The sequence below is a fragment of the Aethalodelphis obliquidens genome, unplaced genomic scaffold (assembly GCF_003676395.1).
Source record: "Aethalodelphis obliquidens isolate GAN/ISIS:26980383/991018 unplaced genomic scaffold, ASM367639v1 scaffold15, whole genome shotgun sequence".
NCBI lineage: Eukaryota > Metazoa > Chordata > Mammalia > Artiodactyla > Delphinidae > Aethalodelphis > Aethalodelphis obliquidens.
This window is the reverse complement of record NW_020837959.1, coordinates 27,848,815-27,863,080: the sequence shown is the minus strand read 5'-3', so window position 1 is coordinate 27,863,080 and position 14,266 is coordinate 27,848,815. Positions and strand designations below refer to the sequence as shown.

The 14,266-nt window shown below is 36.3% G+C and overlaps 1 protein-coding gene across 3 annotated transcripts in view; it reads left to right on the top strand.

The window, feature by feature from the left end:
- SCEL (sciellin) overlaps positions 1 to 14,266 on the top strand; it is a 119,814-nt gene that overhangs the window by 65,638 nt on the left and 39,910 nt on the right. For all 3 annotated transcript variants that reach the window (XR_003434686.1, XM_027116041.1, XM_027116040.1), the window contains exons 13-16: positions 4,824 to 4,883; positions 6,056 to 6,115; positions 10,244 to 10,303; positions 11,943 to 12,002. Coding sequence is in view for 2 of the 3 variants with exons in the window: in XM_027116041.1 (XP_026971842.1) it covers positions 4,824 to 4,883; positions 6,056 to 6,115; positions 10,244 to 10,303; positions 11,943 to 12,002 (240 nt within the window). In the remaining variant the exon portion in view is untranslated. The remainder of the gene's footprint in view (positions 1 to 4,823; positions 4,884 to 6,055; positions 6,116 to 10,243; positions 10,304 to 11,942; positions 12,003 to 14,266) is intronic.

Below are 14,266 nucleotides of genomic sequence, written 5' to 3'. Positions count from 1 at the left end.
CCAAATAGAAGATATAACAATTGTAAATATTTATGCACCCAACATAGGAGCACCTCAATACATAAGGCAAACGCTAACAACCATAAAAGAGGAAATCAACAGTAACACAATCATAGTAGGGGACTTAACACCCCACTTTCACCAATGGACAGATCATCCAAAATGAAAATAAATAAGGAAACACAAGCTTTAAATGATGCATTAAACAAGATGGACTTAATTGATATTTATAGGACATTCCATCCAAAAACAACTGAATACACTTTCTTCTCAAGTGCTCATGGAACACTCTCCAGGATAGATCAAGCCTTGGTAAATTTAAAAAAACTGAAATCGTATCAAGTATCTTTTCTGACAACAATGCTATGAGACTAGATATCAATTACAGGAAAAAAACTGTAAAAAAATACAAACACATGGAGGCTAAACAATACACCACTTAATAACCAAGAGATTACTGAAGAAATCAAAGAGGAAATCCAAAAATACCTAGAAACAAATGGCAATGAGAAAACGATGACCCAAAACCTATGGTATGCAGCAAAAGCAGTTCTATGAGGGAAGTTTATAGCAATACAATCCTACCTCAAAAAACAAGAAACATCTCAAATAAAAAACCTAACCTTATACCTAAAGCAATTAGAGAAAGAAGAACAAAAGAAAACCCAAAGTTAGCAGAAGGAAGGAAATCATAAAGATCAGATGAGAAATAAATAAAAAACAAATTAAGGAAATGATAGCAAAGATCAATAAAACTAAAAGCTGGTTCTTTGAGAAGATAAACAAAATTGATAAACCATTAGCCAGACTCATCAACAAAAAAAGGGAGAAGACTCAAATCAACAGAATTAGAAATGAAAAAGAAAAAGTAACAACTGACACTGCAGAAATACAAAGGAACATGATAGATTACTACAAGCAACTATATGCCATAAAATGGACAACCTGGAAGAAATCAACAAATTCTTAGAAAAGCACAACCTTCCAAGACCGAACCAGGAAGAAATAAAATATAAACAGACCAATCACAGCACTGAAATTGAGACTGTGATTAAAAATCTTCCAACAAAAAAAAGAAAACTACAGGCCAATATCACTGATGAGCATAGATGCAAAAATCCTCAACAAAATACTAGCAAACAGAATCCAACAGCACATTAAAAGGATCATACACCATGATCAAGTGGGGTTTATTCCAGGAATGCAAGAATTCTTCAACATACGGAAATCAATAAATGTGATATGCCATATTAACAAATTGAAGGAGAAAAGATGATCATCTATGATCATCTCAATAGATGCAGAGAAAGATTTTGACAAAATTCAACACCCATTTATGATAAAAACCCTACAGAAAGTAGGCATAGAGGGAACTTACCTCAACATAATAAAGGCCATATATGACAAACCCACAGCCAACATTGTTCTCAATGGTAAAATAATGAAACCATTTCCACTAAGATCAGGAATAAGACAAGGTTGCCCACTCTCACCACTCTTATTCAACATAGTTTTGGAAGTTTTAGCCATAACAATCAGAGAAGAAAAAATAATAAAAAGGAATCCAAATCAGGAAAGAAGAAGTAAAACTGTCACTGTTTGCAGATGACATGATACTTTAGATAGAGAATTGTAAAGATGCTGCCAGAAAAACTACTAGAGCTAATCAATGAATTTGGTAAAGTAGCAGGATACAAACTTAATGCACAGAAATCTCTTTCATTCCTATACACTAATGATGAAAAATCTGAAAGAGAAATTAAGGAAACACTCCCATTTACCACTGCAACAAAAAAGAATAAAATACCTAGGAATAAACCTACCTAAGGAGACAAAAGACCTGTATACAGAAAACTATAAGACTCTGATGAAAGAAATTAAAGATGATACAAACAGATAGAGAGATATACCATGTTCTTGGATTGGAAGAATCAACATTGTGAAAATGACTATACTACCCAAAGCAATCTACAGATTCAGTGCAATCCCTATCAAACTACCAATGGCAGTTTTCACAGAACTAGAACAAAAAATTTCACAATGTGTATGGAAACTCAAAAGACTCCGAATAGCCAAAGCAATCTTGAGAAAGAAAAATAGAGCTGGAGGAATCAGGCTCCCTGACTTCAGACTATACTGCAAAGGTACAGTAATGAAGACAGTATAGTACTGACACAAAAACAGAAATATAGATCAATGGAACAGGATAGAAGGCCCAGAGATAAACCCATGCACATATGGTCACCTTATCTTTGATAAAGGAAGCAAGAGTATGCAATGGAGAAAAGGCAGCCTCTTCAATAAGTGGTGCAGGGAAAACTGGACAGCTACATGTAAAAGAATGAAATTAGAACACACCGTACACAAAAATAAACTCAAATTGGATTAAAAATCTAAATTTAAGGCCAGACACTATCAAAATCTCAGAGGAAAACACAGGCAGAACACTCTATGACGTAAACCACAGCAAGATCCTTTTTGACCCACCTCCTAGAGAAATGGAAATAAAAACAAAAATAAACAAATGGGACTTAATGAAACTTAAAAGCTTTTGCAAAGCAAAGGAAACTATAAACAAGATGAAAAGACAGCCCTCAGAATGGGAGAAAATATTTGCAAATGAAGCAACGGACAAAGGATTAATCTCCAAAATATACAAGTAGCTCATGCAGCTCAGTATCTAAAAAACAAACAACCCACTCCATAAATGGGCAGAAGACCTAAACAGACATTTCTCCAAAGAAGATATACAGATTGCCAACAAACTCATGAAAGGATGCTCAACATCACTAATCATTAGAGAAATGCAAATCAAAACTATAATGAGGTATCACCTCACACCAGTCAGAATGGGCATCATCACAAAATCTACAAACAATAAATGCTGGAGAGGGTGTGGAGAAAAGGGAGCCCTCGTGCACTGTTGGTGAGAATGTAAATTGATACAGCCATTATGGAGAACAGTATGGACATTCCTTAAAAAACTAAAATTAGAACTACCATACGACCCAGCAATCCCACTACTGGGCATATATCTTGAGAAAACCATAATTGAAAAAGAGACATGTACTATACAATATTAATTGCAGCTCTATTTACAATAGCCAGGACATGGAAACAACCTAAGTGTTCATTGACAGATGAATGGATAAAGAAGATGTGGCACATATATACAATGGCATATTACTCGGCCATAAAAAGAAATGAAATTGAGTTATTTGTAATGAGGTGGATGGACCTAGAGACTGTCATACTGAGTGAAGTAAGTCAGAAAGAGAAAAATAAATATCGTATGCTAACATATATAAATGGAATCTAAAAAGAAAACAAAAAAATTATTCTGAAGAACCTAGGGACAGGACAGGAATAAAAACGCAGACGTAGAGAATGGACTTGAGGACACGGGGAGGGGGAAGGGTAAGGTGGGATGAAGTGAGAGAGTGGCATGGATTTATATATACTAACAAATGTAAAATAGATAGCTAGTGGGAAGCAGATGCATAGTACAGGGAGATTAGCTCTGTGCTTTGTGACCACCTAGAGGGGTGGGATAGGGAGGGTGGGAGGGAGACGCCAGAGGGAGGAGATATGGGGAAATATGTGTATGTATAGGATTCACTTTGTTATAAAGCAGAAACTAACACACCATTGTAAAGCAGTTATACTCCAATAAAGATGTTAAAAATAATATTAATTAATTAATTAAAAGATAAATAAATAACTGAAGTTTGGAAAGTTCCATACAAGTGGTGGAAATTAGGAAAAGTGGGATGAACAACACAAGTCAATCGTGTGGGCTAGGAAGGAGGAGAAAAGAGAAGGGGTTTGTAAGTTGGTATAACTTGATAGCAGCTGGGCTTTGATGCAGAAAAGATGGGTCTGTTTGGTGTGGTAGGGAGAGCCCACAGTTTCTTTTCCTTCTTCCCTGCCTGTCTCCCTTCCTTCTTCCTTACGCAGAAGGAACCTCAAATGTCAGCAGTCTTATCACAGTGAAAGACAGAGACAGATGAAAATGGCATTGAACCAGGGGATTTAGAGAGATTAGCTTTCATATTCCCTAATTGTTTTAAGCTATTGGGCGTGTGAAAGTTTTATTGGTTGTGGTCAAGTCACATAAAGTACTGGTGTCATCAAAGAGTTATTTCTACCTTTCCCAGGTTACTTTTTATTTAAAATGATTTGTCTAAATCTTCAGAATGTTTAGATTTAAAATGTTGATCATCTGATTTCCACCCTTGATGTGAATGATTTTCATGTTCAAGGAAGACAATATCTCAACACATGTATTAAAGTTAGTTTCTCACCAACCCACCCTCAAAGGACAAAGAAAGCAAAAGCTGAGATGTGGGGGGGAACGTCTACGTTTAAATTGATTTAATTAAATTGATTTAATCATAACCGAGTAATGGTTGGGTCCTCACTGTAGGATAGTTAGCATATCAGCATTTGGCATGAGAAGAGCCACTTGAATTAAATATTTCTAAAGACTTCTGATGTTTCAGGTACTGATAATGTCTTACTGCTGTTGTGAAAAATCTACTGTTGAATCTCTCTTTCTCTCTCTATTGCTGTGCTCTCCCTGCCCCCTCAAATGTTATAAAGAAACCAAGGCCTTGGAAGTCTTATTAAAGTTAATCAAAGGACTGACAAAAACAAGAAAGTAACTTAACTATATTATTGATAGGTAACTTTCATAACAAAAATGAATTTAATACCAGTATAATAATCTTCTCCAAAAGCTTGAATTAATCATCAATAATATGGAATGTGTATATAAAAAATACTGTGGGAATACTTTGAAACTGATCTAATTTTCTTTTAAGAGGTGAAGACCTTGATAATGTTATCAAAGTGAATCCCAAAGAAAGTGAAAACACCACTGGGTAAGACTGATTAGTATCTTTAAATCTGATTTCTGTAAGTGACAATAAGATAAAATGATTTGGCATTTTAACTTTAGAAATGTGTTTTACTGGCATGGAATCGGATAATAATGATAGGCCACATGACCTTTCCTCCTTGCTCCCAATAAAATTGCTTATTTTTGAAGAATTGCTCCAATGTTTAATAGTAAGTTGCCTTTTCTCCCAGATTTTGATTTGGTTTTAGGGGTGAGTTACTGAATTGAATTTCTTTGGATCTAAAGAAAGCACAATCTTGACAATATTTTAAAAGTGGATCTCCAAAATGACAATGATAGCCAAGAGTGAGTGTTGACTAAAACTACTGAAAATCAACTTCTTTGAGCATGGTGGTCTCAGAAGGCAGCCCAGGGGAGGGGCTGGGCAGATACACACACTGGGAGGAAGAACATCCCACCACTTCTCTTCTTCAGGACTATGTTGACAAGGCAGCAGTACTTAATCACGATACCTCTGCCATCTTCCACTGCCCACTTTGGGTTCGAGCTATGCCCCTTTTGGTATTACTCAGTTCATTTTAATGGAGGTGACATGTGTCTCCCCAAGAAGTGTCATTAATTTTCCTACCATGTAAGGTATTTTTTCTTGCTCTTATAATTCACCATAATCTAATTATATTTTAAAAGGGGGAATGGTTGCGTTTATATGAAGACATATATTTTTTAAATTATTTTTCATATTGTTAAACTATTATCATCTTTTACATTATTCTTATTATTTAAAAACAGAATAGGCAATTATATCTGATTTGTTAGATGGAAATTTACATTCTATCTGGATCCAGTATAGAACTTTATCTAACTCAGCATTACTTCAGTGTCACCCATCTGGGGTGTTCTAACAAGATGTATCTGAGGGCAAAGCTGATTTTGTTAAATAACAAGTTTCACGTACACTTATGCATTTTGAGAATGAAACAAAAACATCATATGTTTCTTGTTGGTAAATTAAGAAACTTAAATGGTCTTCAGCTCAAGAAGTAAGAGAAGAATTTTCATTTGCATTTAGAGCTTTAAAAATTACATTGATAGAGAACGTGTATACTTACCACTTCTTAATTTTGCCAATCATTGTTCACTTGATCAGTGTTTTATTTTAATGACATTCATTAAAACTCATTTCCTTATTCAAAGGAAAGAAGACCTCAATGGGCTTATTAAAGAGAATCCTGAAACAAATAAAAATATCAAGGGGTAAGTAATTTAAAGCTTTTTATTTCTCCTTTGGCATTTATAAACACATTGGAATTCTGAGTGCTTGCATTCAGGAGAGCAAATTGAAATTCAAACCGAACTGAACTCTTTTTTTCCACATACGTCATATTAAGCAATTCTATATGAGTGATACACAGAGTGACCTCTTGCGTTTTATTCTCAGGTGACATTTGCTATAAGGTAGATTTTGAGAAATTAAATGAGAATTTGACTACCCTCCTCTACTATTTATTTCTTTGTGTGTAAGTGTATGTGTGTGTGTGTGTGTGTGTGTGTGAGTCTGTATGTGTATGTGCATGTGTAAATAGTGTGTTACGTATAAATGTGTGTATATATTAGTGTATATGTATAAGTGTGTTGGTATAAGTGTATGTGTGTGTATTAATCAGGGTTCTCCAGAGAAACAGAACAATAGAATAGAGAGAGAGAGAGAGAGAGAGAGAGAGAGATTTATTATAAGGAATTGGCACATGCCCTTCTGGAGGCTGAGAAGTCTCAAGACCCATCGTTGGCAAGCTGGAGACCCAAGAGAGACAATAGTAGTTCCAGTTCAAGTTTGAAGGCCTGAGGACCAAGAGAGCCCATGGTTAAGTTCCAGTCCAAGGGCAAGAGAACAAGGTCTTAGGTCAAGCAGTCAGGCAGGCAAAGTCTCTTCTTAACTCAGCATTTGGTTCTATTCAGTCTTTCAGCTGCTTGGCTATGGCCCACCCATGTTAAGGACGGCCATCTGCTTTACTCAGTCTACAGATTCGCATGTTAATCTCATCCCAAAACACTCACAGACACACCTGGAATAATATTTGACGAAATATCTGGGCACTCTGTGGCCCAGTCAAACTGACACATGAAATTAACCATCACAATGCATATATATATATATATATATATATATATAAACGTATGTGTGTATGTATAAGTAGTGTGTGTGTATGTTTGCATAAATAGCATATATAAACAAGTCTGTGTCTGTGGGAGTGTAAGTAGTGTGTGTGGATGTGTTTATGTACAAACTGTGTGTGTACATGTGTACTGTGTTTGTGTGTAGTGTGGGTATGTGTATATAGTGCAGTGTATGTTTAAAGATGAAGAGCTTAACAAAGTGTACCTTGTAAACGAATTACCCTACCCATGAATTGTCAAGTAAATCTGGAAAGCTTATGTCCTCTTGCTTCTTTTTTTATTTTTTAAAAAACAGATGGAACATATCTGAAACTGAGCTTGTTGATGTGTTGCTGAAAAGTATACCGAATAATTCCATGTGGTTTCTTTTGAACTCCTTTCCATTCCATTCACTCAGTACGTGTTATTATGCATTGATTCTAAAATGTGTCACTGATGCCTGCAGGCCCTGTCAGCAGAGCCTGGCTGGCTGAAAGCTGGTGTGTGCTGTCAGGCCGTCCTGTTCTCAGCAGCAGTGTGGTTGCAGGCCCAGTGACCCTATGAGTTGCAGACGTGTACAGTTTTGCAACCGACAGACTGAGAAGAGAGCACTGACTTCCTTGGTTACCTGGGTATTTCAGGGAGGTAACTTGAGGTTGGGAGCAGGGAGTCTAAAAGACCCGGGTTCAAATTCTGGCTCTGTCACTTGCTAGCTGTGTCCCCATGCTTCAGTTTACTCATCTACAAAATAGGGATCATAATACTGTCATGCCTGGCACATAGTAGATACAAATAGTTTTAGCAATGATAAAGATTCACGTGAATTGTGTTTTCTTAATAATTTAGATTCTGTTCAAATATTTAACTTACTTTGACTGTCCAAGAAAAATTCATGTTTTTCCTTTCTAATTTTTATTAAAAAGAGTATTTCAAATCATCACCTATTGTTTTTCATAGGTTGGGGTGTGCGTGTGTGTGCCTATGTGTACACATGTGTAGACACACATGCAAATGTGTGCATTCATGTGTGTATGCTTGTGTGTGCATTCATGCGTGTATGCCTACATGTGTGAGTGCATACGGGTGTGTGTCTGTGCAAACAAGTGAAAATGTGTGTTTGATTGTGTACATGTGTACACATGCTTGTGTGTGCCTAAATATATGTGTGAGTATATACGTGTGCTTTTGTGTGTATATGACTACCTATGTTCATGGTTGTGTATGTGTGTGCTTCCTGGGACCTTTTAGGGACAGTAGTCATCTTTTTTTTTTTTCCTTTACCAAGCATAATTAAATTCTGTAGATCTCTTAAAAGTAAAATAAGATCGTCTCCCTCTCTTATAAAAAACTTTCAATGTTCTCTTATTTCAGGTAGAATAAAGTTCTAAACTTTAGCGATGGCCTTTCACGTGTTCAGTAAAGTCCAGCCAAACTGATCTTTTTTCTATTCCAGGCTCACTTCTGCCTTAACACTTCTGTGTATGCTATTCCCACTTTGGGAAGCTCTATTCCCACATTGTCACGTTCTCAAAGAGATCGTTTCTGACCATTGAATATAATTAAGTCACCACCCCCTCCTTCAACCCCAGCATTGCAGGCACCAGGCACTCTTTTTTACTTTCTTCATAGCATATATTATTATCTGGAAATGTGGCATTCATTTACACATTTGATTGCATATTGCCTGCCACTCATCAAGTTAGAATGGAAGCTTCTTGAGGGCTAAGCCTGTCTGTATTGTTCACAGCTATCCCATAACTTGGGGCCCATAGTAGGCTTTCCATAACTATTTGTGGATAGAAAGAATGCATAAATATTGAAGACATATACACTATGAGGCATTGCTTCCCACAGTTGAGCTCAAAATATTATTTTACATTACTACATTAAATAGCACACTCTTCTTTATTGACTATATGAACTTTAAAATTTAGGAAACCTTATACTGATATGTGCCCTATTTAATATATTTAAAGAGATCAAGGTCTTGACAACACAACCAATACAAATATTACAAGGGAGGAGTTGCAGTGCTTAATGTTATGGAGTTTCTTTTTGAGTACTCAAATCTAGAAGCAGAATCCTGGGAATTTTTTTTCTCAGTCACTAGCATTCAAATTCCACATATTTCATTCAGGCAACAAGGGGTTAAAAAAATCAGCAAAGGGTATTGGTGTAGAATGGTTGTCTCTTTCAGGGTTAATAATTTCATTATTTGCATGAAAAAGGATCAAATTTTTTATTGCTGCTTTTAGCAGGGATGTACACATTCTCAGACATCTGCATACAAGTAAAAACTTGAGTCAACGTCTAGCTGCTTCCAAATATCTATACCTTTGATGTTGCACTGATGCAACCTCAGAGATTTCATGATCAATCTTAGCAGGGCCACAGGGCATGGGGATCCAGAGTGTAAAAGTGCCTTCTGTGGACGTTCTTTACCCATGTGGTATCCTCTGTAGATCAGAGGCACTTTGGCTGGCACTGTGAATGTGGAAAACACATGTAGAAGCAATAGGAAAAGCAAAATTCCATTAAAATCAGAAGCAGATATACTAAAGGGTAATCATAAATTACTGACGTGTTTTCACTGACTACATGGAGTTTTATATTATAGTAAATATAGCTTACATTTCAGAACTTTATAGATTTTAATCTTCCTATTATTTGTTGCCAACACAACTAGTCAAAATTTGTAGTTTTAACACACAGTTATAAGTACCAGCAGCAGATACCAGATTTGTATATCGTGGACTTTAACAAATTGGTATACTTATCTAAATCCAGTGTTTAAATAGAAAATCTGCTAATGAATGTCAATTTTACAAAACTTCTCCAAAGTTCAGAAGTTCCACAGCATGTTGGAAGTTGATAGGTAGAGTTGTGTCTTGTGGAATGTTCCATGAAATGTGTATACAGACTATTACAAAATATGTTTAGTGCACCTGGAAAAGGCTAAGAGCATAGCATTCAATGAATCAAAATAGAGTCCTAGTTCAGTATTTGCTAGTGGCCCTAATGGCTCCAAGATTAAAATATTGTCTCACTGAGTCTCAATGTGTTTCAGAGATATATAAATCCCTACATACTTCTGTGTACCTTTAACAATCTTCAGCTCTTTGGCATGATCTCAGTGAGTGTTCATACTGTTCCTGAGTTTTAATGAATAGTTTTATCATCTTGGTTCTAGTCTATCATTAACCTCATCACGTTTTCTATGCTTTAAAGGGGCCAGAGCCTTGACAATCTCATCAAAGTGACCCCTGAAGTGAACAGAAGTAACCCAGGGTGAGGATTATATCATATCTTTCTTCCTTCCCATCAATTTGTGCATCAAATTCTGCATCAATTTGTGGCTCTCATTAGAGAAGCTATGCTGAAAAATCTGTGGAGTCAGAAAGTCTGAGTTCCATTACTTACTGGCTGGGTGCCTTGGAGCAAGTCCCTCGAACACTGAGCTGAGGCTTCTTTAGTTATAAAATGAGGATCATAATGTCTGTTCCACCTTTGTCATTTGATTATTAAGGATCAAGTGCAATAATGGATATAAAATCCCTTTAACGCAAGAAGGCACTACAAATGGAAATTATTAACAAAATATAGTTTAATTATAGCTATAGGATTATGTAGAATACTGAAAGGGGCTGGCCAGGTGAGAGTTTTTGGCAAATAGTTCCAGAATTGATCTTTTTAACTCAATCTTGCCCTAATTTTATGGTTTTATTTTGACTGTAAATGGGAAACTGAGCTAGTATACCAATGATTTGTATAGAGGTCAAAATTTTTACTCTTTTTTTTTTTTTTTTTTTTTGCGCTACGCGGGCCTCTCACTGTTGTGGCCTCTCCCGTTGTGGAGCACAGGCTCCGGACGCACAGGCCCAGCTGCCATGGCTCACGGGCCCAGCCGCTCCACGGTATGTGGGATCCTCCCGGACCGGGGCACAAACCCATGTCCCCTGCATCGGCAGGCGGACTCTCAACCACTGCGCCACCAGGGAAGCCCAAAAATGTTTACTCTTTTAAATGAAGGGCGTAGACTGGCATTGATTTCTCTCAAAACCTAATCGCAAAATTCATCTTGAGTACGTATATCCTTCAAAGTATTTAGTTGACTTAATTCCATTTTTACTTATTATGTTTTTGTTTGCTTTTTTGTTTAAAGTTCCAAAGACCTCAGTAACCTCATCAAAGTGAACCCAAGAACAGGAAAAAGTGTGCAAGGGCAAGATTGAATACACACCTCTTTTTTTGTTTCACATTAACCAATGCTTAAAAACGTTATTAAATCATCATTTCAGCAGACTGACACTGCTATAGTATCAATGTATCAATGGTAGTTCAAGAAAAACCATGGAACCCCCATGACCTTTTTTGGGTTTTGTTTGTTTGTTTGTTTGTTTTGCGGTACGCGGGCCTCTCACTGTTGTGGCCTCTCGCGTTGCGGAGCACAGGCTCCGGACGCGCAGGTTCAGCGGCCACGGCTCACGGGCCCAGCCACTCCGTGGCATGTGGGATCCTCCCGGACCGGGGCACGAACCCGTGTCCCCTGCATCGGCAGGCGGACTCTCAACCACTGTGCCACCAGGGAAGCCCTGCTTATTAATTTTTTAACACTATTTCATTGGACTGATGTGAGGATTAAATCATATAAATCACGTAAATCACTTAGAACAGTGCCTGGCACATCATGAATTTTCTGAAACCATTAATTATTGTTTATTATTTCTATGCAGTTATCGTTAGGTCCAAATATATATTTTCAGAGTCAACACTGAAAAACTCCAACCCCTTGAGATGATCTCTATTTTAATAAACACTTTATAGTAAAATATTTCTATAATAAAAATGTTTCTCCATTTTAATAAATATTTGAAACCACTTGATGTAAGTTGACCATTTCTCTGATCATTTCTTCCATGTTTTAAAGGGGCCAAAGTCTTGACAATCTCATCAAAGTGGCTCCAGAAATAAACAGAACTAACCAAGGGTGAGGTTTATGGAACTTCTTTCTCCATTTTCTTCTATTCAACCTCGAAAATATGATAAAACTCATTGTCCCATCACAGAGACAGCCAATAATGGGACCCAAAATCAATACCTCTATGTCAGAAACCTAGTCTTCAAGTCCTTATTCAGGGCTCCCTGGTTGTGGATATTTGTGGAGGAATTCCTTAAAATATGGGAATAATCTCTTATCAGTGTGGGATTTGTGTTCCATGTTTGGGATTTCCTCAAAATGAATCGAGTTTCCTCCTGGGATGAAGTATCTTCCCCATACAATTTCTTAGACATAAGCAGCCTAAGAGAAGGTCTTCATGTGAAGAAAATTCTCCTTCCTTTATCCTTCATCATTTTTTGCCTCTTCTCTTATGTTTACACTCAAACAATTCCTAAAGTTGGGAGGTTATTTTTTAAAATTATACTTAGTTTATTGAAATAATAACGAATACAAAGAATGACATTTGTCTTTTATAGAGAGAATTTTCTTTAAGGTACATCGTGTTGAGTAAACAGAGATGTAAAAAAAATCACGAATCTATAAATATATATTGTTACGCTAGTTTGAATGCGAGTTAAATATAAAAGATACCAAGGTATATATTTCCTTTCTGACAGATATTCTATCTTACTTGGTGTATAGGAATTCTATTTTTACAGTAGGTAGATATCATATAAAGTTTATTAGACGAGATCAGGAGTCAGAAAGTTTTGCTTAAAGAGCTAGGTAGTAAATATTTCAGGTTTGGGGGACCAAAACAGTCTCTTTTAACTAGTCAACTAGCAACCATTGATAATACATTGTGAAGGAATGGGCATGGCTGTGTTCCAATAAAACTTTACTTATATAACAAGACTACAGGCTGAATTTAGCCTGAGGACCATAGTTTGCTGACTCCTGGACTAAACAGTATTTCATGTGGGTGAGTGAAGAGGATCAACTCTGAATGTACTTGGAACAGCTTCTGAAACAAAGCCTCCCTTGCATATCTTGTTTTATTCACTTTATGGTTGGACCAAAGATTTTATCATTCTTTTATCTGATTATTTAGTGCTAAATTGTCCTTAGATTTTGTTCACTAAATAAGAACATAACGCATTGCCACTGTCTGAGGGTCAGGTACTGAATCCAGAGACCATGTAATACTTCATGTTACAGATAAAAGAGTCAATGAAAGACAGCTATCCCTTGTCCCTCTTCCAAGATGACTTAGTTTGTAAAGTGAAGATGGCCTTAATGATATGACCTTTCCCGTGCAGTGTGTGAGCCTCGTTTCAGTCCCCACCCTCTGCCATGTATTGCATTAGGTCATGTGTCCATCTCTTCTACTTGGTAGTAAAATTTTTGAATTCAGAGAATACTTATTAGCTGTATAATCTTGGACACATAGTTTAAACTCCTTTAAGCCTCAGCTTCTTTATCTGTAAAGTGGGGATTGTAAGAATTACCTTCTTCATGAATTACCAGAAAAATTATATGCTAGCAAGCTTATGAAGCACTTATTCCTCGAGTACTTATTAGATATTATCTATTGGTATTATTATTACTGTTACTGTTTTTCTTCATTGTTGGATCCTCATTGCACCACTCAATGCTGAGTTCAAAGAAGATACCAAAGAAATTATCTGTTAGGTTGGATTTTATGAAATTGTGACATTCAATAATTTTTGATCCACAAGAGGACAATTTCATATAGTTCAATATAATAGAATGCAATAATTTACATGGAAGGATTTGTACATGATAAAATTAGTTTATAGGTTAATCCTAAAGATTAGTTCAGGGATATAAGCCTTTCCAGTCTTTTTTCTTTTCAGGTTGTATAACAAATTGTCCAATAATAAGGTATATCAAATTAAGCATCTTGTTCAGGCCTTCTGGTGTTAGAGTTGGTATGAAGGCCCAGTACGATAACAGAAACGTCTCTTTAGAGCTATTATTGACTATTTGTTTAGAATAAAAGCAAGTTATATAATCTGAAGTCTTCCTTGTTCTGACTTAGCATTGCATGAAGCATGATTCTGAACTGATTAATATCTTGGAGTAGCCTGAATGTTACATATTAATATTATGTATATTACCTCCATACCTTAGAATCAGGAAATAGCCTCTTTTTTAAAAAGTCCCAGGTTTTTGTTTTGTTTTGTTTCGAGGGGAGGGAAGCAAGGAACACGTGCAAATGACCAACAGCTTAAATTTTTCTCTTGTTCATTACAATCATCAAAAATATTCTTGGAAAACAAGGAGTTTAC